The sequence below is a fragment of the Athene noctua genome, chromosome 22 (genome assembly GCF_965140245.1).
Source record: "Athene noctua chromosome 22, bAthNoc1.hap1.1, whole genome shotgun sequence".
Lineage (NCBI taxonomy): Eukaryota > Metazoa > Chordata > Aves > Strigiformes > Strigidae > Athene > Athene noctua.
This window is the reverse complement of record NC_134058.1, coordinates 3,179,531-3,206,742: the sequence shown is the minus strand read 5'-3', so window position 1 is coordinate 3,206,742 and position 27,212 is coordinate 3,179,531. Positions and strand designations below refer to the sequence as shown.

The 27,212-nt window shown below is 45.8% G+C and overlaps 1 protein-coding gene across 5 annotated transcripts in view; it reads right to left on the bottom strand.

The window, feature by feature from the left end:
- Nucleotides 1-27,212, bottom strand: part of ACAP3 (ArfGAP with coiled-coil, ankyrin repeat and PH domains 3) — a 99,096-nt gene that overhangs the window by 56,559 nt on the left and 15,325 nt on the right. For all 5 annotated transcript variants that reach the window (XM_074925113.1, XM_074925115.1, XM_074925114.1 and 2 more), the window contains exon 2: nt 306-363. In XM_074925113.1, coding sequence (XP_074781214.1) covers nt 306-363 — 58 coding nt within the window. The remainder of the gene's footprint in view (nt 1-305; nt 364-27,212) is intronic.

Below are 27,212 nucleotides of genomic sequence, written 5' to 3'. Positions count from 1 at the left end.
CTTGCCACAGCAGGAGAACTGTCAGCCCCCTGAGATCCAGGACCAGAACAAGGAGGCCATCATTCAGCATTAGGAGCCTGTCTGGATCTCTTGTCCTAACAACTCTGGCAGTCACAAAGGAGCCTTGACAGGTACCTGTCAGTAGAGGGAGACATGGTCCTACTGACAGGCCCAGTGTCTTCTGCATTAGCTTCCAGACAGCCCGAGATGGGCTCACTTTTTAGAGGAGGCTGGTGGGGCCATGTTCCTAAGCAGGAACTAGTCAGTCCCTCTTCAAACCAATGCGCCAAGCTGCCCCATCTTACCTTGTCAAGCTTTGCCTCTATCTCCACCACATCCGTTTCCACTTCGTCAATGGTTGCCCTGCAATGACAACAGCAAAAAGAAATCATTCATTGATTGGTTTTGCTGATTGGGAAGGAAGCCAGGAAGTCCCGGGTGAGTAAAGATCAGAGGCACTAAGGTATGTGTGTTGGTGGTGGACAGGACGAGGGATCCACGCGTCCCGCTTTGGAGTTTCCTGCTGCTACGTAAGCTTGGGACTGACTTACTCAGCAGAAAGGTCACATTCCTCATCAGGAATGAACTCCACGGGGCTGGAAAAAGAGATGGAGATTATGCTACCTTCTGTCAGTGTCACAGAGAAATTCAGATGTGCTGTCGTAGTTGTACACAGCAAACTTAGTGACCTTGTTAACTGGTGGTAATGCTCAGTGACACAGAAATAACCATTGTTACACCTTAGCCATCCACTCGCATCAGGCACAGATTGCCTGCTTCAGTACCAACCAAACCCCATTTTCTAGGCTATAACTGTGCCTAAAGTACAGCCGCATGGTGAACTACATCCTTTGAACCTTAGGAGCCATCACTTAAGCAGAAACACATCTTGATCCTTTTGTCGTTGAATACCGTTAAGTCTCTTTCACACACGTGGGGTTTTGCTTGCATACGGATAAATCTGCTCCATGCTTATCGGATCTGTTTTCTTTCCACGTCACTGGACAGATGTGACAGTAAGAGGCTATTAGAATCCAGCTGCAAAGGTCACCAGGCCTCCCTCACAAAGTGAAACAGTAACATGACATCAGCCATTTGCAAGAGGCATTCCCAGACTGAGGCATGTGGTATGAAACGACTTTTTTGAGGCCAGAATCCAACAGTAAGCACTGTAAACCTGTGAGCGTTCCTTTGCAGAGCTGCTCACTGCTGTGTGATGTCTATACTTGGACAGTTGTTTCTTTAACCGCACACCTGGAAATGTGGTAAGCCTCACACCACCCTTACGCACCAAGGATATGCAATCCAAATTCCACTGCAAGGAGCTTCTTAAGTTTGTGGGCTTGTCGTTTAAAAGGTTGGTTCCTGAAATATTATACTCAGGCTTTAAAAAATCCAGCACTGAACATGTGCCAGCTGAAAGAACAGTAGGGGAGAGATGTGACTTAGAGCCCCACGAACCAACACTGCTATCTCAGCAAAAGGACAGGACGCCCACAAACCAAAGGGAACAGCAAAAGTGGTGAAGGAACCATTAGAGTATGTGGTAACTCTGTGCCTCTGAGGCTCTTGGTGTCTTCAGTGAATTAGTGAATGATGAAGACAGTGACTGTCTTCACCAAGGGACACGCTTCTAAGAGAAGGAAGGATAAATTTAACAAGAAAGCTCAAAAGGTCACAAAGCTGGGGGTTTAATCTAAATTTCTGCCATGCTGAGGAAGGGTTCTGGCCAACAGCATGGTACTTATATGTACATTACAAAGATTACACATAACTCAAGTAGCACAGCACACTCAGTGACATCTACCCTAAGCATTCTTCAATGGGAAAGATGTGTAATACCTCACACAGGTGAGGGCAGTCCCCATCTGTAAGCTATGAGACATCTGCTGTGGCCCCAAAGGCTGTGGGTCTAATAACTGTCTTGCTGAATCTAAATTGGTTGCATATTCAAGGACCGTGATGTAACAGCCTTAAATTTCCTTCAGAGAGACTCCTGTCCTCCCCTTTCACTGCTCTCCCGTTCCCAGATGATATTGCTTACAAGCAGAGGAGTGTCTCCTCCATCAATGTCCCTTTCCATTAAAAATTCCTTCTAGCCTGTGGTTTGACCATGCTGCTCCCAGCCAGGGAGGGCAGAAGGGGGATGCTGGCCATTGACAGGCCACTTGTGACTCCGCTGCTGCCCTTTCCTCATCTGGTTTCTTTTAAGAAGTGAGTCTGAAGGAGAAAAAGAGGTAGGTCTGCTGTTCATAAATGAGCTGTGATGTTCTTCAGCTCTGTGAGCAGCGAGAAGCACTGAAACTCTGCCAATGCTGTGTGAGGAAAGGATGTGTCTCTATTCCCTTCATCCAAGAGCTCTTGATGTCATCTCAGCAAACAATACTCCCTACATCTTAACATAAGCCGAACATCAAATCCAGAGGAAACAGGCTAGGCTATTAATCACCATTATATATCTCAGAAGACAGCCTGGAATCTGCTTTCATTCAAAAATACCGGATGCAAAAAAAAAAAAAAATACAACTACTGCCTACAATTGGCTCCTCCACTTCCTGCCAGGCAAGGAGAAATACGTACTTACAAAGAGTTTGCTACCTGCTGAGCACGTGAAGTGAAGCATATTTGTTACACTTTCCCTCACCTCACACATCACTTCTCTCTTGATAACTAGACAGCCTTGTCCCTGCCATGACACTTAACGTTGAAGATGGCGAGGCCAAAACTTCAGACAGGGATTTCACAGACACCCTCCATCTAAAGCCACCCCGAGCAAGCAAAACAGGAGGGCAGCCGAGCACTGTGCTTCTGCACCGAGCAAGCCCTGGGCTCTCTGTAGTTGCAGTAATATAGCATGGCTGCTCAGGAGTGTACTTGATCCCTGACCTTCTCCTTTATCTGTCAGGAACGTGGCAAGAAACCAGGACAGAGCAGGCAAGACAGGAAGAAACTATGCCTGTTCAGAATGGTCTTTTTCATCAGAAGTTCCTCAAAACTGCAGATAACCAGAGACTAAATCTGTACCCACCATGGTGGGAGCAAATCTTTGTGTATAGGTCATAGTTGTGTAGGAATTCATTGAAAACAACTCCCCACCAAGGAATACTTCTGTGCAGAGTCCCAAGGCCTGACTTTGCTGCGGTTGCAGGGCTCTCAGTTTCCTTTATGCAAAGGGAGGCAACCGGTCGCTGCAGGTTTACAAACAAGTAACATTTTCTATGATAAAAGCAGAAACACAAAGTATAGTGCATCTATTTCTTTTTTTGCACTTTTGTTGGTTTTTTTTTTTAAATAAGCCCTGTTTTGGGATGACACTGTAATGCCAGCCTTTGCCTTCCACAAATACCTCTCCATCCCACCACAGGCACTTGGAAAAGGAGGAAACACAATAAATAACGTTACAGAAAATGACTAACACAGGCCCATGTCCAGCCCAAAGCATTGCCACTACTGTCTTTCCAAGCTCTGGCCTGACTCGGAGACTCCTGTGACGTGAAGCTGCCATGATTCTGATAGATGGTGGCTTAGGTCCTACTAGACAAGCATCTACTAAAGACCCATCGCACTTCCTGGTCTCCTGCCTGCTCACTGAAGCCATACAGCCAAAAGGGACATTCCAAACTCTAACTGAAGGGTCGGACAACAGATTGATGCCATTAGAGAACAAGGGCCTCTGCTTCAGCTCAACAGAAATGTCATACTCTGTTCCCTTGCGGTGTCACAGTGCTCACCTGCCCTGACATCCCTCTCTTCCTCTTCCCGATTGTTCTGTGTACAACTGATGTCCATGACACTGACACTGACTTGCCCAAATCAAAAATAAAGAAACACACCTTACTGTAAAGCCCCTTTGACAGTTCAGAAAAGGTTATTCTAGAAGGTGTATTTAACAGCGTCCTCTTCATTGGCTTGCAAATCACATTTGCTTGGTTATTAGCGTTTAGGAATTTCTTTACTTTTCAGTCCTGCTGCAGTGCTCCTTTGAACAGAATCTCAGCCAACGGGGAGCTTTCATACAATTGACTGAAATCCAGAGAAAGATATATAACCAAATATCTGCTCCCTAATTAGGGAAAACTCAGATGTCAATGTGGCCATCTTCAGCACAAACAACACCCACAAGAATATTTCAAAGCTTTGCAATATGCTCAGTGTTGCCCATAAGAGGAAAGATATAAAGACTTAAGAGACCCCAGAAGGGAATGGGTGGCTTCTAGAAGACTGGGTGTTCTGTCAGTGTCCTGAAACGCAGATTCACTGGGCTGCTGGTGACTGCAGTGTCAGCACAGCTGAATGACTTTGCCTTTCTGTAGCAGCAGCAGAAAGAGCCATCATGAAGATTTCAGTCCTCTGTGCCATAGCAATAACAGCCAAGGAACTTTCTCCAGCAGACTGAACAAGTTAAGTGCTGGGTAGTCCTTTCTTTGCTTTCCTCCAACACTTCTTCCAACGTCTTCCTTGAGCAGCCCTCTGGAAGCAGCCTCTAGCATCTAAGCAGAAATCTAAACTCCTTCACCCTCACATCAGCCGGACTGAAAATGAAATCCTGGTGACTCATTATGAAAGTACAGACTCCCTTGTGCCCAGGGCTCTGGACACAATCGATCTGCTACCAGCTCTTTGAAAACACAGCCAAAAAAGCAGCTTCCTTCTCTCTAATACCACGGTGCTCAAGCTTTACTGCAACACACATGGCCACCCTATACAAATGGCAGCCTGGGTGTGCCCAGAGCAAAGCTTTTGAAAAAAATGGAATAATTAAAGAGCTTCTTTCAGGCAAATTTTTTCTCTTGCAGCTATTTTTGTTCTCTGGGTTTGGAAGTCGTGTGCCTTCATGCATTGCACTCTTACTGCCAGATTCAATTTTTCCACTTGGTTTCTTCATGCTTCTGATAGCTGGACATAATAACCAGCTTAAAAAAAAAAAAAAGAGCTGGGATTTCTGGAGATGCTTTTCTTTTCAGGAAAGCAACAGCAGCCATTGTTTAATCTGCAGAGATCAGCTAGAGGCTAGTGTAGCAAGGCAGTCTAGCAGCATATTTCCTGCCAGAAGGTGGAGAGAGCATCTATCATTTACTCCTCATTTTTATCATAACCTAAGAAAACGAGTTGATATATTTGGACTCTGTGTGGAGGAGGAAGACATTCTGGGTCTGGTATCCACTAAGGTATGAATACAACTATGGCTAAGAGAACATGAAACTTGAACTTTATATATGGTGTACAGTCTTGATATAAAAGGTTCCAAGTGTTTGATTTCAAGGACAGAGATCTCAGGGACTCATTCAGTTCCAGGACTGTAATGGAGTTACAGCTTCATTACAGGATGCAAGGATGAACATTTATCCATCCTTTCCAGTTACATGGTGCTTTTATATCCGAATGGAGTCCTTGGGGAGATGAATTCTGAGGCCAAGATGTGGTTAAGTGTAGTGCAGCAATGTATTCATCTTGGATAAGCTGTAAGTGGAAGACTGAAGGACCCCAGTCTTCAATCAGATGCCTCACTCCTACCCTGCAGTGTCTTTTCCCATATACCTGGTCTTGTTGGCCAGGGATTTTTCTTTCTGCAGCTCTGGCCCTTTGCTTCTGAAAAAGCAATGTAAGTTCTCTAAGGGCTGGGAGAAAGTTAGAGCAGAGCAGCAGTGTGAAAAACTAGAAGCAGTTCAAGTCCTCCCTCTTCCCTGCCTTCTCCTCCTCCCTGACCAAATGATGTCACTGCAGGGCCTGCGATGTCAAGGGAAAAACCAGGCAACAAAATCTAGAAGTAAGAGATGCTGACTCCCTTGCTTACAAACTCACCCCTGCCCCTCCCCAGAATGATGTGCATGAATGCCAACACACTTCATCGTGATCTGTGCTGCCCCAACACACTGCAAACAGGCTGGTAATGAGCTAAAACAGTATAAACCAAGATCTTTCTTGACAGGCCCTGCTTCATACAGCCAGGACATGCCCAGCACGTTTGCTCCAAAGAGGTAAAAAGCTTGGGGAAAGAGATTATACCAGATTCTTTAACACCCCATTTCCCATCCTTCAAGGGTCCAACATGTCTAAGTCCATCCCTGGGCTTTTGAGGTTCAAAATGTCCTTATCCTGCTTACTGATGATGCTGCCCTAGAGAAAGAATGGGTTTCAGTGCAACTGCTTACTGCAGAACACAAGCACTGGGCTGAATTCTCTGCCAATTTGATTCCCAAATTTAAATCCTCCCACTGTTCCACCAGCGTGTCACAGATAAAAGGCAAAACCCTTTCAGTTACACAAGCAAGCTGAGAGAACCTGGAATAACTCCACAGGGATGAGTAATGCCACCTCAGCACTGCTGAGCTCCACTGCTCCATCCTAAAGGAATGCTGAAGTGACATGAACAGGCATGGCAAGGGGCACACAGGATTCCAGCCAAACTGACCCACCTGCCATGTCCACAGCTCTTGTGGCTTCTGACACAAACAGAAAAGCCCGGGCACAGGCATCAGCTGTGGTGTGTACACAGGGATGCTCACGCTCACCCAGGTGGAGGCATCTGGCTAGGAAATCAAGTGATTCTTCACCCAAAAAAAGCAATGTCCCAATTGCTGGGCAGCTAAAAGCTGTATAGTCATGTCCTGGCTGGGTGCCCTTTGCATTTCCTGATGCTGTGCTCTTCCTGCTAATGCTTTTCCAGCATTATTTTCCAGCAGCTATTTCCGTCATGAGAGGAGAGAAAACAATCCACCATCTCATCTGCAAGTCGTTCAGTGCGAAGCGGAGCCCTTCCAACTAAAGAGAAGAGGCTTGAGTTTCCTTGCTGAGAGAAATCAGCAATTCACCACAGTCCAGGGGGTTTTGCATTGTGAATTTTTTTCTTTGTCCTTTAAAGAAGCCATTCGGATTTGTGTGTGACAAAAATCTTCCCAGGGCATTTTTATATCTTATGGAGGCAGGAATAATAAGCTATACTGCTATCAGAGAACAGGGTCTGTGGCAAGAACACATCTCCTTTTCCCCTCTTGTGACTTAGTTCTACACACTTTCATTAGACAGTCCTAACGAATCACCAAGAGAATAATCGCCCACATCCAAAAAGTGATCAAAGCAAGAAAGTCCCACTGGCAAACTGATGCAGAAATTAAGTCATTGGCATCACTACAACCTGAGGCTGAGTATAATTGTGTGGGTGCCCAGAACCGCATTTTATAAGCTGTGCTTGGGGTGCAATTAGAACAGAGCTGGTAGAGGAGGATGGACAAAACCAGAGGGAAAATGACATCCTGACAGAGGGGCACTGCCTGGGAGAGGGCAGCCACAAGGCCCCTTTTTTAGTTAGATTATCATTAGTCACCATTTTCTTCTGAGTAATAGCAGAATCACAGAATCATTTAGGTTGGAAAAGACTCTTAAGGCCATTGAGTCCAACCGTTAACCCAGCACTGCCAAGTCCACCACTAAACCGTGTCCCTAAGCGCCACGTCTACAGGTCTTTTAAATACCTCCAGGGATGGTGACTCAACCACTTCCCTGGGCAGCCTGCTCCAGTGCTTGACAACGCTTTAGGTGAAGGAATTTTGCCTAATGTCCAGTCTAAACCTCCCCTGGCACAACTTGAGGCCATTTCTTCTTGTCCTATCGCTTATTACTTGGGAGAAGAGACTGACACCCACCTTTCTACAACCTCCTTTCAGGGAGTTGCAGAGGGCCAGGAGGTCTCCCCTCAGCCTCCCTCTCTCCAGGCTAAACATCCCCAGTTTCCTCAGCTGCTCCTCATAGCACTTGTGCTCCGGACCCCTCACCGGCTTCTTTGGACGTGCTCCAGCACCTCAATGTCTTTCCTGTAGTGAGGGACCCAAAACTGAACCCAATATTCAAGGTGCAGCCTCACCAGTGCTGAGTACAGGGGGACAATCCCTTCTCTCGTCCTGCTGGCCACATTATTTCTGACACAAGCCAAGGTGCTGTTGGCCTTCTTGGCCACATGGGCATACTGCTGGCATATATTCGCCCGTCTGCTGACGACCACCCCCATGTCCTTTTCCACCAGGCAGCTTTCCAGACACTTTCCCAAGCCTGTAGCATTGCCTGGGGTTGTTGTGACCCAAGCACAGGACCCACCACTCACAAAAGACATGGTTTATGGTGACTGGAGCAATAAGCAGGCCTAACAAAGCTGTTATTAGCTGCCACATAAATCATCTCTTAGCCTTGACTTTCCCATTGCTAAATTGATAAACATTTGCTTCACGGTGACACTGTGAGTATTCAGTGATTAATCCATGTTTGGCAAGCTCTGGGGGATCCTCAGGTGACAAGCTGACTACAGCAAAGAAGAGTCATGTATTCGTTTAATAAACCTTAGCATTAAAAAAATATCATATTACTAACCAGCATAGGCACAAAGTGATCAACAGACATTTCTCAGAGAGGCCTGTCTGGATTTTTCACATTTCTTTTTCTTCATGGTGGAATAGTGGTCATGGTTTTCTTGACATTTTTCGTTAACTGAGTGCTTTTGACACAAACACACATGTGTTCTACATGAAGGCAAGTATGGCAGAAATCCAACACCAAACTAGGTATTAAAAAGCAATAAAATGACCTAAAAATGCTTGGTTACGTCTGGCAACTATATGAAGAAGAGAACCAAAAGAACATAAAATGTAATTCCGAATTATTGGCTGCTATAATAGCAACTACTTATACTTGCAGCTGTCAAAGGAACTCACAAAGCTGACAATTAAACATGCCCTCCTTCTTCCTTGGGAAGTGCATTTGGTTTTCTTCACTTTTCTGGCAGGGAAACTGAGGCACAAGAATACAAAGACTAAGATTTTTTTTTCAGCATTGAAGTTCAGAAAAACACAGGGCTATTTTCTACATGCAGTCACCAGATTACAGGTTGTTAAATTGGTCAAGTAAAGGGCTCATTTGTCCCTAAGGCACATTTATATACAAAGGCTACCTCATCCACCATCTACAAAAACGCTGCGTTTTCACAGCCAGCATGTAAAAAGCACCTCGGAGGTTCTTGCTTTCAGAAGTGCCCACCAAATGTAGGCACATCTCTTTTGGGGCCACACAGCTCTGCGGAGCGTGAGCTGATCCTGCTCCAAGTGCTATCAGCAGGACACGTGGGGTCCAAGCCAACTCCCACTGCAGTCAACGTGAAGACATCCCTTTAGCTCAGCAGGAGCAGGAATGTTTCCGGAGAGCTTGCCTCCCTCCCTCCACCTCCACTGGTGCCAATTCTAACTCAGGCTGATTTGTGACACTTACATATGTGATCTAACTGCTACATCGTGTTACCACTCCCTTACAAGCCGTCTGTATTGCCGTGCATAAAACTCTCCCCAAGTTGGAGAGAAGGAGAAGCTGTAGCCCCTGAACTCTGCCCCACCTGCGGGCCAGCTGTTTCCAGCTGCTGGCTCGCATGCACGCAGGCCTGCTCCCTTTCAAATCTCTCTTGCCTTGGACGAGTCACACATGAAACAGGAGCACCCCACTCAAAGTGCTTTTATACCTTGTGCTATACCTGATCAACATGTTGAGTGGGCTGGGTAATTTCCGAGAAACCCACCTTGCACCAGGAATAGCTGCATGCATATGGGCATAAAACCCACTTTGCTAGCAGGAAACAAAAAAAAAAGACTGTCAAATCCAGAAAAATAGCTAATTTATGTCTTGCAGTGATAACTCCTCCACAGAAACATCTTCTGTGGCCAGGAAAAGGACTGCCTCATGAGCCTAATGTGTTTGGAAGTGAGCCACTGGCATATTCAGATCAAAGACAATGTTATTTAACCACCCGGAGCATTCAGCTGTTTAATATAGCTCCAGATCAGGCTGCTATGGGCCCTACACTATATGTCACTGCAGTGATGTTCAGGGCTTCCCTTAGTTTAATGCTGTGGGACAGAATGAAACATGGGCTTTCCAAAGCGCAGACAAGAAACAGGAACTCCTGGATCCTACTCCTGATGGCCACAGCACCCACGGGAGACCACTTACCACAGTCTCTGTGCCCCGTTATTGCTACTAAAAGATTGAAGAAAAGGAATCCTTCCCCCTCTCGCAAGATTGTTCGGAGGATTTAATAAATAGTGGCAAAATGTTCACAGACTCAGGAGCTGTAGGTGGGCAAAGCAGAGTTATTATTATTTATTAAATCTGTCAGTGTTTTATTTGAAATGGAGTGAAACCAGCATTTCCCTTGGTGAGATTAGCTCTGCCCCTAACTAGACAAGGATGTTTGGCACAGACACAAGTCGTTTCTCATTCAACTCCTTCTTCCAGAACCATCAGCAGCCTGACAAGGTCACTGACAGCTGCCAAACTACCTTCCAAAAGGAGCACAGACCTCCTCTAGAAATTAAAATAAGGTGAGCGTGTTCCCTCAAGACAAAGAGGCCTGCAGGGGAAGATGGGATTTTAAGTTCCACCTCCATATCCTTGTCTTCTGCAAGATACTGTATTTCTGGAGGTTTAAACTGAGATGGGGTAAAAGCCATGCACTGGTTACTCGTAGTCACTCTTGGGATTTTTTTTTTTGCAAGAGAGAAAAGCGCTGCCTTCATTGCATGGTGAAATACTGCTGTGGATGACCCTACAGCAAGTACATTATTCTCACTTCCCTCTGTTGGCTGTTACTGTAAGATATAAATGGGAAAAATAAGGAATCTGACATAGGCAGCAGTCAGCAAAACTCTAAAACAAAGTAGCTACCAACCTCCCTAAATACCTATCTGAAAGCTTCTGTGCCCTCTAGTATCCACTGTTCTTTTTCCTCACTTTAAAAGAATAAGTATACTTTGCATCTCTCTGTCAATGTGAGCAGACAGCACCATGGCAACAGCTCCATGGTGACAATATCCATGGCAACCAGATCCTGCAATTGCTACGGCTTCCCCTTCCAAACAGAGCTTGATTTCCATGGCTTTTTGCATTTGCTTATGGAAATAGCACGGGACCGGCTGCGAGATAGTTAAGCATGGCCAAAGGTTTCTGAGGATAATGAGCAGAGCATACAGGATAGTGTTAGAGATCGAAGTTCTAATGTCATTAAAAACCCGACCAGCATCCCACCTCAGCTGGGGTGTGGACCGGAACGCAAAGAGAGTCTAGGTGGGATGTTTTCTCAAGGCTACAGCCACAGCAAGTCTGTCGCTCTCACACACGAGGCAGAAGAGCAGCTTTGCCAGTAAACTGCCACTTCAGGCACACACATCACTTGTTAAAACACCGGAGATTTGAATCACCTTGTTGGTGCTGGTTTTGCAAAGCTCAGCAAGCACAGTCCCACAGGACTGCCTCCCAGAAGGGTCTGAGAAGGGCCTGAAGAGCTGCCCTGGATGAGAACGTAGGCTCCCTCCACTAATGCCAGTCGTTCCTGAAACCAAAAGTTCTCTGAAAAAACGAATGGAGCCTTACATGCTCTCATGCTTCACATATGTCGTATAGCTTAGGTGGGAAAATTGAGGCACAAAAAAGGGGACTGAACCTTCTGAACTTCAAAAAGCAAATAAGCACCAAGTCCCCTGAGTCCTGGTCTTAAACTGGACTCCTGTTGGAAGAGTCAACCTAGAACTGGGAAGAGGGATGGTGGGGAGTGAAACCAGCCAGGAGCCAGGAAGAATATGCAGGAAACAGACTCCATCTACAGCAAACCTTCCCATCCCCAACCCACTAAATCCTGTTGCTCTGTCAGTTAAGTGCGGCTCTTATTATGCCCAGCACTAATTCATCCCTGCCATGCACACCAGACAAACTGCCCTCCCCAATTACACACGCAGCAGTGGGATGCCTAGAGCTAAAGAGTGTTAATTTGGGATTAAGTTGCACCTGAGGCTTTAGTGGCTCCCTGGCTGATGGTTGGGGTAGCAAGTGCTGCTGCCATCTGCTCCTCCTTTGCTGCTTCTCTATTACCTCCCCTCAGCAGGCCTTCACCCCCGCTACCCACACGTGGGCCAGGCACAGCTCTCTCACACTGTCCGTTTCAAAATCAGCAGCCAGCACTGCTTTCAAGCTCTGTTGCATAACAACTTCTAATCAAACCAGACTTTCCCATCACATTTCCACCAATTCTGTGCATGCTGACCCTTAGTCCTTGCTCTTCCACACCTCCACTGATCCTCTTCAGGAGGCTCTCCATGTGGTGGGGGGAGCACACCAAAAAGAAGCAGCCTGGGTAATTGAAAACTCTGCATACCACTGAGGAAAGTCAGATCCCATGTATTGCCACTATTCAACTGTTTGCTGAAAGGAGCTGGCTTTAGTCACAGCACATAAACAGCACTGTCCTCAGTTGTCTCTCACTGGTCCCTCTTTCTGTCCAGAGAGGAACCAGTTCAGCTGATGTTGACTCCCTCGGGCCTTAGAGTCTCTTGTTCTTTTGTCAACAGCAAATCAGGACAAACTAGATTAAAACTCAGTTGGGTAGAAGACCAATGACTTCAGCAATGCTTAAATTCTATCCCAGAGCAGCAAGTTCTCAAAGTGCAAGCTTCAGTTCTGTTGCTGTGGCTCAATGGCAAAACTGCGTTTAGCACCAGGAGGATGAAATCCCATCTGACTTCTCCTCGTGAGGGTTCCTGGTTTTACTGATGGGGGTCTGGATCAGGGGAAGGTGACACCAAGGAACATGCCCCTCCATCAGCCCCTGAGCCTATTGCTTCCTGCTCTCACCCATGCTTATCAAGCTTCTGAGCAGGTTCGTTTGCTTCCTTCAGACTCCTGGGAAATGCAGCTTGTTCCCTTGTCCCCGTGTGATTTTATTCCCCTTTATCCCTCACTGCAAGCTCCTGCCTTCTGCCTGTGTGCAGTGGGGGAGGGAGTTCCCGCAGTCCCTGCTGGCTGCAGCACTCTCACACAAAGGAAAAGTAAATGTTTATCTGGTTCTTTGGTATGTATATCACTGCTGTGCTTACAGCTCAGTAGAGAAGTCTTGCTGCAGCTGGAGTTAATGCCTTGGAACACCATATTCCAAGGGTGAGTCTAACTAGGCTGGGCAGAGTGCTGTATAACAACTTGGAGCGGGAGCCAGTGCTCCTGGGTTGTATCCTTACCTCTGGCAATGACTCGGTCGTGTCATCCAAAATAACTCATAATCACTCCCAGCCTTGGCCTCCCCATCTGTAAAATGGAGCTGTTCACAAAGCTGTACTGTGAATTCCACTTAATGACAACTGCACCACATTCAAAGACCTTCAGATCAAAGATACTGTGAACAGATTACTGTTAATATTGCCAGAGATATATTAACACATCCCCAGTGCTGACAAGTCAATAGCCTTCCCAATCATAAATGCTCCACACAGTGCAAACACTGACCTAGATTTTGAGTAATTATGCTGGTAACTGCCACATGTGATGCTTTTGCTCTCTGGCTTTCAAGTCAGTAGCGTTCACGTAAGTAGAGAATACAGAGCTACCTTTAGTTTCAGAGCTGCCCCTTTCCTACTGCCACTCAGCGTTTCAACATGCTAGCAAGAGCAGACCAAAGATTATTCTCTCTTTTTCCATCCCCAAACTGACGTCTCTGCTGCTTGAGTGGAAGCAGAACGTTTCTAGGTGCAAAACAAGGTTTGAAACACCCTGTGACACTTCAACTTCCATCCAGGAAAGGGCAGCGTTGCTTGCAAATCCTAGGGGACTTAGTGAGGTAGAGAGTGAACACGGGAATCACTACACAGGGTGGCAAAGACAGTCTTGTCATGCCAACAGTGACCTGTCTGCGAGTGAAGTGAAAGAAATTCCCATAACGCATCAGTTTAATTGTCACTGGAGAAGAGGAGAAAGCTCCTTCCTGGCCCTTACAGTGAGGAGCTCTGAACTATGGCACTGATCTCACCATGTCTGAGTGTAGGGACACTCACATATTACTAACCCTCTTCACAGTGAGAATTTTTACCTCATTAAATCAAGATTTTTTAATACATCCACCATTCCTACTAAATGCGTCAACTTCCAGTTTCTCATCTTTTTTTTTTTTTTTGGTACAATAACCCCAAATTAGCAGCGCCCAATGCAGCAAGAGGGAGCTTAGTCCTTCACATGAGTCAAAACATGGAGTCACAGCTCAATTCCAAATGGAGAGCACATGTGTGAACCATACAAGGGAGCAGGTTTCAGGATGGGATGCAGGCTGTGTTGCTCCATCGTGCTGACTGGGACAGGGCTGCTGGCTTGCAGACCACAGCCAGGCTGGAAAGGTGCCAAGGGCTGAGATCTAGGTTTTGTTATACACAGCCATCCAGTGCATGCCAAAGGAGCTCATCTGGCCAAGTCACCAGTGACACAGAACTGCTCTTGCTTAATCAGGTTAAGGAGAAAAGTCCAGTTTTACTAGAAAACACTGATTTCCTTCCTGATTTCTGTCTGTTTAATGAACTGGCTTCTGGTGCTGAAATCTCAGGAGATAGTGGTCTTCACAGAACTGGGACACTGCTTGTCTTGTCTGCACGGCTCGCTTAGAGCATCCATGAAGCTATTGTCCCAGACAGTACAGTTCTGGCAGCAGGCTGGCTCTGGCAGTGAGAAAAATCCCAAGGCACAGGCAAGTGACAGGATCCTTGGCACAGCACCATGATACCTGGAGGAGAGAGACCCTCTGAGGAAAAAGTTTGCTTCTGACACTTGAGGTCTCACCACATGGCTTCACGGCAGGTGAGTAAAGGCCTGACAGCCTCAAGCTCCACATGGAAAGAGTAAGGTGGGGAGAATAATAATCACACGTGCTTACACAGCAATTCAGTGATGGGTGTGAGAGTACTTACTCCCAGGGCACTGTTTTATGCTCTGGTAGGGATAGCTTGCCAGTGAGAAAGCTACCAAAGGTGGGTTAACATCAAGGCTTAGAGGAACAGTTCTGGAGCCAGCTAGGTTTTAAACAGCATACATATGCAAAGTCCTCAGGCAGATACTTGATTTTAAACCTGTCTCTCACTCCCACCAAATTCAATGGGATTTCACATATATGCCTAGTGCTAAGCACATGCTTCACCCAGCTTGCTGAGTTGGAACAGGAATCAGGGTGAAGAAATGTCTTTGTAAAACCAGTTGCACTGGTATCACTAGTAGGACAAAATAGATCCAGAGATATGCTCAGCAAGGAATAAACTAGGGAGTTAAAGCTACATCTGCTACACTTAAACCTCTGGGTTCCTCGCTGTCCCAAGGATGAGAGGTGGAAGACACGGAATGCCTCTTGCTAAGCTGGGTAGGTGAAGCACTAACAGTTTTTTGTAGGCTGGCTCCATCTGCATTACATAGCTTTAAAGGGCAGTTCGGTGCAGGGCACAAGAGGTGTGCACCCTAACCAACAGGAGTTCCACAAAAATGCCAGCCACAAATCAAGTGTTTTCATCACAGCTGAGTATCCCAGGCTAACCTAGACAAAGTGAGGAAAAGATTTGTTGCCCCAAGCCGCAGCAGCTCAAACTGCAGGTTGTTACATTTCTCTAAATATAAATATGCTCCCTCTGCTTTTATGCAAACAAACAAACAGTAAAGCCAGGCACAAAACCAAGGATAAGTTATTTTGGAGGTCTGCATGACCATCGTGTTTCTTTAATTTCTGGTACGGCCTAAAGCAAGGATGCCACAGACATCCTTGTCCATGGAACTCCATTGCTCTGTGACTCCAGAAGACATTCTTTCAAATACATATCTTAGAATAAAACCCACAAAATCCTTTTTATTTGCCTGTGGCTACTGAGCTTTTCTCTGGAACCATTAAATCTCTGATTTCTCTGGGTCCCATGTCACCAGAAGCCGTAATTTAAAAAAATTAAGTATCACAACCTGATTATCAACTCCTAATCCTCAGCAACCTAATAGAATGACTGCTACAGCATGAGAGGTGAATTTGTCCAGCAAACAAAAGCAGACAGGCTGGATCTTCTAGCATGAAACAGGGACACACACCCCCACCCTCCTGCCTCAAATATCATCCTTAATACCAAGCCAGAAGGACAGGACATATGCAGAATCGGCATGTACAGTGATAGTAGGTGGGTGATGAATTGCAGAATTGACCGTTAAATGTCTACCTATTAAATGGAGGCCTTAAATCAGGTACTAAATGCTTACCTGCACTAGTGATGAATTAAGACACTGAAAATGAGGGCTGCATACCTTGTCACCGATCTACATCGAAGTCATAACAACACAGAGGAAAATTTTCCGACAACAGTAGGGATTAAAGAGGGTGTTTGTTAGAAAACAAATCTGTTTTATGCAAAATAGTGCAGCCTTGCACCTTGCTGGTAACAGTGTGGAGTGGCAGGTAGACTCAGGGCCTATGACTCTCCAGAATTCCACAGAAAAGTTGTTTTGGAAAAAAAGCACCACTGGCAGATGTTAGGTGGACTCCGCTATGCTGCACAAGCCTTCTGCCTCCAACCAGAAATAGCTGGACTGCAGATGTGTGCAAGATTTTGTTTAGTCTATCAGGGTTATTGCTGTGGAGAAAACTTTGTTTTACTCCTAAATATTCATTCTCCCACACACATGCATAACCACAATGCACACACACACAGTTTGGCAGAAGATGCACAGCCTGCTTGTTTGAAACCCAGAGCTGGAATACAAAGATATTTCTGAGAAATTGGTGGGAGCCAGAGAGTGGTCAAGGCAAAAGACATGCTGACAATAACAGGAGATGCTGCAAGTCAGGGAGTGGGGCCAGGAAAACCATGCAGAGAGGCAAGAGCAGATTAGCAAAGGGAAGTGCAACAAAGCAGGAGAAAAGCGCTTTTGCTGTCTCTCAGGGGCAGAGTTTCAGTTCATACAAAGTGAACGTGAAGCCCTGCTGATTTACACCAGCTGGGAATTTAGCCTTCAGCACTGGTTCTGCATCCCTGCAGCCAAAGAGAGTTTTGCCATGAGGCTTCACCAGCTGATGCCTTTGCTTCCTACGCCTCTCAGTGTTTCAGAGCAGTGGGTGCTGGTCGCCCACCTGGCCCAGCTCTGAACCCTTCTCATCCCTTGACAGTCTCTGAAGTGCCAAAAGAGAGAGAAAGAGGGACTGTGGCGAGAAAGTCACAGACACAAATACAGAGCAAGGCAAACGTTCCAACTTGCCAGTGGCAGGTGTCCCTTTGCTGCAAGGGCAGTGATAAATGTCACCCTGACCTCCGAAGCACAAACACACACGCACACTCCATCTCTTGTTCCCATTAGCTCCACACAGGGCCTATTCTACGGGCACAGTATCATCTTGCACTGATTGCTACTTGTCCTCTGCCTTGATGGTGAATTTTGAACTCATTAGCTGCTAATGGCTCTGCACGTGGAGCCCAGGCACACTTGGGGCCTCAGACAATGCCCTCCCTTGTGGCCTCCGCCACAGGAACTCCATTGTGTGCCCCAACACTGGAGCTGTGTTCCCCTTGGCTGCCTCGCCACGATTCTCCTTGCTCTGTGAGATTTCCCGACCCTCTGCCAAAGCCAAGCCTCACTGGCCTTTTCAGCGCAGGGATTCTGCTTCACATTTCCCAGCACAGCACAGTTGTCAGTGCAGCTCCGTTGGCAGGGGTGACGTTCCCAGCTCTCCTCGGCACCTGAACCCACAGTTGCCCCATTCTGCTGGAAGTACAGGGCCCAGACCCACAGAACCCCCAGAATTATTCTTTGCGAACACCAAAAGGAGTCGGTTTGCAAGAGGTATTCGGCATTTGGCACTCCTTACTGTGACACTTGTGACCAGCTTTTTGAAAGTGTTTCCTGCCCATCATACTGAGTCATTTGGAAAATTCACCTCCCAGAGGTTCAAGTGCCTTTGGCCCCGCTGCTCAAACCCTCCCGTAAGTGGGGAAGTGCTGTGATACTAGTGAAACAGGGAAATCTGAAGAAACCTGCTAGGATAAACATAATCATCAAAAATCAATGGCAAAATGACATGGGAATTCACAGATTTGTGGTCCACAAGGAATAGGGACGGTTAGGACTGTCCAGTCATACTCCCATTACCCAAACCAGAAAGTACCAGTTGGTCACTCCAAGACTAGTTCTAGCTCACTGGGAACAAATGGCAGCCACGGGGAGATGGGGTGGCGGTCCCCAGTGCCTCAGAGCACGGGTAGGTCTAAAGCATTGTGCTGGTTTTGGCTGGGGTAGGGTGAATTTTCTTCATAGCAGCTAGTGTGGGGCTGTGTTTTGGATTTGTGCTGGAAACGATAATTCAGGGACGGTTTAGTTACTGCTGAGCAGTGCTTACACAGAGTCAAGACCTTTTCAGCTCTTCACCCCACCAGTGAGCAGGCTGGGGTACACAAAAAGTCGGGAGGGGACCCAGCCAGGACTGCTGACCCCAGCTGACCCAAGGGACATCCCATGCCATATGAGATCGTGCTCAGCAATAAACTCGAGGGAGATTGGCCCGGGGGGCTGCTGCTCAGGGACTGGCTGGGCATTAGTGGGTTGGTGGTGAGCAATTGTCTTCATTTGCATCACTTGCCTTTGTTGGGGTTTATTTCTTTCTCTTTGTTATTTTCCTTTTTGTTACTTTTTTTTTTTTTTTAATAATTTTAATTGCTAAACTGTTCTTATCTCATGAGTTTTCTGATCTTATGAGTTTTCTGACTTTTACCCTTCCAATTCTCTCTCCCCCCTCCTGCTGGGGGTGCAGTGAGTGAGCACTGTATGGAGGCCAGTGCCTTCTTCCAGCCTGCAGACAGGGATACACATGGGGATGAAAGTCATTGCCATCTCGGAAGGCCAGCAGCAGAGCAGAGCACCCTCCTCCTCAGCCTCAAGCCACAAATCCCATCCGTTGATTCTACCTTGCCAACATCTGCCAATGTCAAATGTTTCTCTGCAGGAGGAACTCTCTTGCCCTTGAGAGCAGTGATATTCAGATCTACACTCTCCTGCAAACAAACAGTGGTGCCTTTTTTAGTGCACCCTGCCTCACCACCCTTTCGACGTCGCCTCTGCAGCAAAACTAAACTTCAAGCTTGTCTCAGCACAACAGCTTTTACTGATAAAAGTGGACCCGTGGGCATGGAAGACAACAGTAAATCTGACATTAAAAAAACCCACAAACCACTGGGAAGTCCTGCACAGCAGATCCAAACTCCCCATGTTTCAACTCTGCATGACGCACCAGTCCCCTCGGCATACAGGGTTCCAGTTAAAACCACCAGTTTCAAAGCAAATTCCTGTCAGAGACACAGTCCTTGAATCTCTGTCCCAGCCACAGAAGGAGCAGTGTCCCATTAGCTAAGGCAGAGAGAGCATCTACCACTTTCCTTGGATAATCCCTTAATTACTGTGGCCTCCAAAATAATCCTATTGAACAGTTTACACACAGCACAGTTTAAAGCAAGCCATGGCACAGATCCCAGGGTAATGGACAGTATTTCACTCTTAGGTGTTTTTGAATTAGTTGGTTAGTTTCCTTTTATATCTCCTAAAGCAGGTTGTGCCCCAATCCTCCCAATCGTCCCACAGCACTAACGGGCCTTTGCTTAATACATTATAGTTTGCTGGATTTAAAGGCCAACTGACTAACCCCTAAGACCACAGAGGCCACTTAAAAAAACATGTTGCCTTAAAGCTTATTTTCCAAAGCAGTCCGTAGCCTTGACATGATGCTCTCACGACACACAACATCACTAGCTCCATGGGCACTGTGTTCTCACTGGCCCACACTTTGTTTTCAGTGTGAATCTGTCAGGGAACATGATGGGGCTGCACCATCTCAGCCCTCACCAAGCCCCACGCTGCATGCTCAGAACAATTGGATCAGCCAAGTTTCTCCCCAAGTGCTCTGTGCTCTATATGAACACTACACACAGGCTGGCTGGCTCAAGGTATTATTCCCTGGACACATTCCAAGCTGGCACCTGAGAACAGCTTGCAGGCAGCACCCTTTGCAAAAAAATCATTTCAGTGCCAGAAGCTCCGTCCCCCCTGGCAAGGCTGAAGAAGTAGGATGGGGATTAAGAATTAGCTTGGCCTCTCATAGTAGAGTGGGAAGAAATTTTGCTACCGATTCATGAAGACAGGTAAGAAAACAACTGCTTTTCTCACCCAATGTTTTTGGGACTCGGCAATACATGTGCAGCCCTAAAGTGTTACATCCTCATCACGTCCTCCATCACCGAGAAATCGGGGTCACTGCAGGAATTAACTGAAGGGGTCTGGTGCTTTAAGCAGGTAATGCCCTGCAGATCAAGAAGCGCTCCACAAAATCAAACTTTTGTATGTGACGCAGCATGAACTCTCAGGGCCAAAAAAATAAAACAACCTGTCCTTTGTGTTACAATAACAGTTATTCTTCTTTCTCTTTCTTAGTGCACGCATATTTTATATGTGCACTTCCCTTTTAACTGCAAATACTGAGCAGTTCTCAGAGGACAATGTCTGGAAAGGTTTCCTCCTATTGCCAGAAGAAACAAATGTCTTATATGAGAGATATTGGCTGGGGGGAGAGAAGGGGGTTGGTTTTGGATTGGGTTCTGAACATCTTTTCTCTCCCCTCCTCCCACTCCCTTTTTCTTCTCTGATTCACAAGGAAACCACAAAGCAAACTCAAGACTGAATGAGACTTGTTTTTGTGAATGTTCTGGCTTTCTTTTAGGACATTCACTTCCACCCCCACTAGTCTAAATCTCCTCCATTTATACCAGCCCAATAAATTCAGCAAACTTCCACAAGTGTAAACACAACCAGAATCTGGCCTGGTATTTAATTACCATCACAGAAGCCACTGGGAGTTACATTGATATAAGAAGGCAAATGTTAATGTTTTCGTTTGGTCCAGTGTTGTTTAATTTGATTTAACTAACTTTTCAAACTCTTCAGACACACTGACCTTTGTGTGAGAGCAGACTTAGATGACCAAAAGCCCAGTTACTCAGTGCTTTTAGTTGCACAGTACACGGAGTGCATCCCTCTGCCTCTCCAGATACCTGTTCTGAAAGGCAACAGCCAGACACCGATGCAAACCCTCCACCTCCCTATGCTGCCATCGCCACGTCATCAGAAGGTTCTACTGTCTTTCAGTGCAAAATCCAGCAGAACTAGCTGAAATTACCTTTGTCATTGTTTTTACGAGGTATTTTATATCCTTCTGCCTGTCTACTCAATATTGGGATTTAAGGGATTTTTTTAAATTTCACAAGCCACCCATGTATTTTCATAGGCACTTAAGCATCATTAAAATTCTAACCTCGGATCATGAGCTCTAAAATAAGATTAATTCCCTATCTAACAAAGAATTATAGGAAGAACTCTTATTAACGCTTATTTACAAGGCCTGGATAATACAGCGATGCACTAATCTTGACAGGAAAGGCTGAAGAAACTTCTGAAAAGCACTGGATATAACTGGTGTGTTTCAACAAATGCTTCCTTTCCCTGTGAAACAGGTTCTACAGCTCAAGGCTGAGTAGGAGTGATTAGACATCAAAGGCTTTGCTTATGCAATCGCTAGGGCCAAGAGTTAACTCACTGCACTGCAGCCTGGGATGGCACAGAATTTGTGAAGTGTTACATTAAATGTGGAGCTGCCTGGGAGTTTTCTGGAGAAAGAAGTATTTTCTGAAAGAATGCCTTGGCACTGGGAAGTGCTGATTTATCAAACACTTCATGGGACAGTGTTTGAGACTGGGAATATTCCATTCTGGAAGGAAAAGACGGGCCATATGTTCCGCTTCCACCACTTTGAAACTGAGCTCCTTTGACTTCTAAGTTTCACAATAAGATCTGAACCCAGCTGGAAATGGAATGAGAATTTTCAAATTAAAAATGACTTTGGAATTTCATATCACAGGAGTTTCTCTGAGTAATTCTTCAGCCCATTCCATTTCTGAAATAAAAATTGGAAAAAAAAGTTCCCGCAAACCTGCACTCCTAGCTCCTCACACAGCTCCAGAGAACGCCCAGCCCTGCCCTGTGAATTGGCTTTGCACTGCAGATTAACCTGTCGCACAAATGGGGCTAATGACTGATTTCTGTAATAAGAACTGGCAAGCATAAGAAAGATTTCACACCCTTCCTCCCATGAATGGGAAAGAAGCATTCAATTAGGAACACTGCCTGTTCCTTAATGATTTCCTTTGTGTGCACGGTTATTAATATCTTTACATGACTAGTCAAGCCATGGGCTATGTTTTTCTGTACTCATTTTGGCTACTACTTACTGCTTACAAAATACACACAGAAGCCACACCCATAGAAAAATAAGGAAAGAAAAGGACGCTATTGTTGGCATTACTTGTAGTAGCAACTGCATTCTCCAAGCGTACTGAAACTACTATATATTTGATTTTATACAGTGCCACAGAAAAAGACTGTTACACCTCCAGTGAGTTTAAGTAAATACTGCTGGTAAAAAGCAACAGAAGTAAAGAGAGGCATGAGAGAGTTGACGTGACCCAAGGAAGTCAAAACAGAAGGTCAACACCCAAACCAAGAATAGAATTGATCTGCCTGATCCCTCATCCAGTACTTCACACTGCCTGTCAGATAAATATAACTCAAAATCTCTGTTAAAAAAATGAAAGGTAATCATCAAAAGCAAGCTGGAAGTAATATGTCTTCCAACAAGACCGGAAGTTGGGAAGAAAGCCAGATGTTCTCAAGCCTGCGGCTGGTCAACGGACCCAAGAATAAGCACGCACACAGCGTGGTGAAACGGTTCGGGCAATGCTGGAAAGCCCATTCCCTCTCTACCTTACACCTAGCACATCTGGATTTTGGCCTTTAAGTAAGAATACAAGAGAAGAGGAGAAAAGCCAAAGGTGGGAGGAATTGTCAACCCCTCTGTAAAGTCAGATGATAGCACTGCATTGTCCTCGTTTTGGAAATGAGATAGCAATTAAGTACACACTTGCAAGTCCTTGCTGACCGCTGAGCTCTCTTCTCTGCCCATAGAGTAACAACTGGAGCCAAACCACTCCAGATGTTGGCACTAACCCTGCGGACACGGGCTCCCAGTTCACTGTGTGCCACTTCTACTCCAGTGAAAGGATGTCATCCCTGGCAGAGCAGCTGCCTCCTTTGGACAGGCATCCCCAAGCAGCAAGTTCAGAGCAGCTCTAAGATGCTCTGCACAGCCACTCAACTTCTCCCATCAGAGAGAACCTTGTAATGGAGAGGCAGTGGGCAGAGTAATGCTCTTTATATCAGCCATGATTGAAGTGAACATCTCCGTCCACTGGAATGGAGATTCAACTGCTTCTGATTGAATTAATGAAGGCCTCATTTGCTTTGGGATACAGGACTGCTGCCTCTCAGTACATTGTTTAAAAAGGCTTTTTCTTCCACACGTAAGCATTTCTGTTCCGAAAATTCCATGAGAGACTCACACAGCAGATCAACAAAGGAAATATTTTACCGTGTGCCTTGTTCAAAGAGAGAGAGTATAACTATGTACTGAGTTAAATAAAACCACACCTGTGTGCAGCTAATACAAGCTGCCGGAGAGATGTACCTCCAAGCCGGACACCCACCTGTAGTGCTGACCATGGTGGTCATCCAACAGCGATCCGCAGGCTAACCACACGCCAGGCCAAAGATGCTCTTCAAACAGACACAGCTACCTGCCACGCTTCTGGGCTGTACTTAGCATGGCAAATGGTGCCAAGGGCCTCTAAGTTTATGGCCTCTAATAGCAGGCAGGTTGTGTTTAGAGACTTCGATCCATGGACAGCTCATTGAGAAGTCTATGAAGACCCCTCTTTATAAGAATTCCCCACGCTTGCCCAAAAGGCAGGGAGCCCAACGGGTCTGACAGACGGAGGTATGCAACAGTGGAAATCTTGTCAGCGTCCTCCCCACAGCTGACATCCTCTCACTGCAAAGGGAAGATGAGAATTCAGAGCCCTGAATGAGATGTCCTGGAAAGAAGCAGGCCAAGGAGATAGAGTTCACATGGGGAGGAGTGCCTGGTTTTGATTTGAGGCTGAGTCAAGGCCAAGCCACAGCCCTGGATTCTCAATCATTGAGATCACACAAGCCTGACTTGGAAAACAACTGACAAAATCTCCTCAGAAATGGTGACTGTGACACACCAACCAACCCAAAAAGCCTTCCACCCAACCCAGAACCAAAGGGGCTTCGATCTGGCAGTTTGTATCCTGAACCATCTTATGGGCTAACGCTTGAACAGGACTTTGCCTCCATCCCAGACACAGGGATGATCCAACAGCACTACAAAGCCACCACATGTTCCTGGAGGATATGCAGGAATAACACACAGTATCCTGGTTTCTGTATTCTTTATCTTCACATTTCTAAGGCTCTCTTTGTGTGCAGTGACTAGTTTATTCTCAGATCTGCAGCAGGAAGGTTCACTCTGCTTGCTTGCCAAGCCTTAACCATGGCCTTTGCTCTATTTTGTGGAGAGTTTCTACATATTCAGATTATCTAAAATAAAAATCACCTGGAATAAGAAATAGATGGCTGCTCTTTGCATTTGATAGCACTATGCTTTTGCTAAATGGGAACAATGGCTGCAATGATTTCTGCCCAGTCTGTAGCTCACGGTGCTTTCAGCACTTCAGCAAGGCAGCCAATCTCTGGCCTGTCACCACAAGGTAGCTCTGATCCTTCCTAAAGCTCTGCTATCAGCCTGCAAACCTCCGCAGAAACCAAGACCTGTTGCTACTAATCTCTGTTTCCCTTTCTGCTCAGAAGTGACAAAGTGGAACGCAACTCCTGCCTCACATTCCTCCAAGCCCACAGGAAACCATTAATCAGAAGAAAAGCAAAACATCCAGATAGAACTTACAAAAAGGCCAAACACTAGGATGGGCCAAGGGGCTGGGGAAAGGGAACAGGGAACCAGTAAAACCAGCCATAAGGTGATCACTGACCCACACCTCCACCTTGGCTGGGAGAGGTCCTGCTCCAAAGAATGGAGGGAAATTGAGGGTCAGGGCAACAAGAAGTCTTCCTCTCTTTCAAGGCGATACATACATACATGTATATCTATATTCTTCATTTCCTTCCAAATTACCCCATTACCTCTTCTGTAATTAAATAATTTTTAAAAAATTATCAGGAGAGGGTTAAACCTCCCCAGGTGTCACCCTGGGCAGAGCTCTCAGCCAGCACCCGCTGTACCTAATGACCCTGCTAGGAGCCAGGCCATCAGCAGGAGGGAAGGCTGGCTGTGGGGTGGGAGAAGAAGCTGAGAAGAGTTTTTATTTGGAGGGAAGTGAGCAAGTAGTGCTCGGTCTGTGAGGTGCTACCTTTGTTTGGCTCTTGAAGCCTACGGTTTGGAGTACCCCGAAGAAACCGTGCAAAGGCAGTGTGACCTGCTTGGCCACGAGAGCATGGCTGCTGTTGGCCTCTAAAAAACCAAGCCTGATTGTTCAAACTCCTCCTGGGAGCTCGGGCAACACAGGGAACTGTGGTGTTGGTTCAGTTTTGTTTTGCAAAGAGTCTGTTACAGCTCTGCATCCTCAGCGTGACCAACCCCGTCTGCAGGCAGGTAGTGGGAGGCGAACTGCCTGGCTTTGTGACAGGACCTGCTCTAACCTTCCTCACACCAACCCCGAGGGCCTTTAGGCTGAAGCCAACCAGTTCTCTGTGGCTGAACGCAGCGAGGATCTGCTTCATTTAGAGGTGACTTGTCATTCCGGTCAAAATGGCTGAGATTTACTCTGGCCCAGATAAATCTATTTATAGTAAGTGTCATGCTAATTCCATACACCAGTCTGATCTACTTGTACTCGCTGGAGCGATAATGCTTTCTGCTACCTGTTCTTTTTAACTACTTTTGTGCAGCCAGCAGCCATTTTGTTGTCAGATCATTAGCTCTTACTATAAGGTAGATGTGTACTTCCCCTTGCTTCCCTTTTCAGCAAACCATATAGTACTCCATTTCCTGCTGCCCTGCTGATCTCCTCCCTCTGGAAATTGCTGGCTCAATCCGAGATCCACACTGTGTTTTGAATAAGTGGGAGAAACCTAGGTCAAAAGAGATTATGCAAGTAATTTTAAAGCCACTCATGTTTAAGTCACTTAAAAAAAAATAAATATTGAATTGCTTTTATTACCTTATCTGAGGATCGTGTTATGTTTTGTGAAGAGTAATTCATTTACTGACACTCTTGTGAACTAAGGAGTGTGGAAGGGATTTTATTCATCATTAAAATGCATCTATCTTTGGGATAAACTGTACCAATTGCTTAATGGAGAAATGGCAATAGAAGAGCTGTTTTTAGTGGTTTGCATCTCCTATTTTTATTCCAGGATAATGGAATAAGCTGTATTTCTAATCTTGACTAAAATCTCTCTACAGATGGCTATAAGCATGATGCAGATGTGGAAGGCTGTGCCAATGCTTTTTGATTCTGAGAGCACGAGAGAATTTTCTCCAGTGAAAAAACTGAGGTAGAACAGCAGGAGCTTGGATGATGTGAGTGACACTGAAATGATTCTGAGATGCAGGGTCCTCATCTCTGCCTTCGTTGTTTCATTCTCATTTGTTTTTTTGAAAGGCTCCACTGAAAAATTTCTTCTTTTTTATGTCCAATGATTGCTCAAACACTTGAACTTGTCACCAAATCTATCAGCTTCAGTTCCTTTCCTGCTACAGAACTACAAGTAATAAGCAGACTCAACTCTTTGCTCCTTCTGAAGTCCCAAGGGCAGTACAGTAAGAGATTGCTGGCTTGTCTGGCTGCAAGGTGGCGTTTGGATTACTAGTTAGCTAAAAGCAAGCTAGTACAGCCAGCAAGTGACATCAGCTTGCTGTTCTGCTATTAAGAGCAGTCAGAGGTGGTCTCAGCACAGCTTTTGAACGCCACAAGAACCTCCAAATAAATAAACAATTAAAATAGGGAAAGTACATCAAGACATGAAAAACAGATTGCCCAAACTGTTTTTTCACTAGTACATGAATACAGAGGTTTTCCTGGTATTTGGTGGTGTGTTCTCTCATGTTTTTCATGGAGGCTAGATGTAGGTATACAACCCCTAAAACACTTCCAATACGTTTTCTCATGGGTGAAGAGATTCTGTGCCTAAACTTAGCTTAGCTTTGGCAATAGTGTCCATAACGTTTTGCACGTTGTTTTGCACAGCTACAGAAATATCCAAGTCTTCGTCTGAAACATGCTGAATGTCAGTTTATGGCTCTCAACCTTCTACTGAGAGGCTGGAGGTGTATGTTTAGACAGAGTTTTGAAGCAAGATGAATAAGACTTCATGTTTTGGTTGCATGGTGTTCCACTGCCTTTAAATCGGTACATTAATATTTAGCAAAAACTGACACCTCTCTT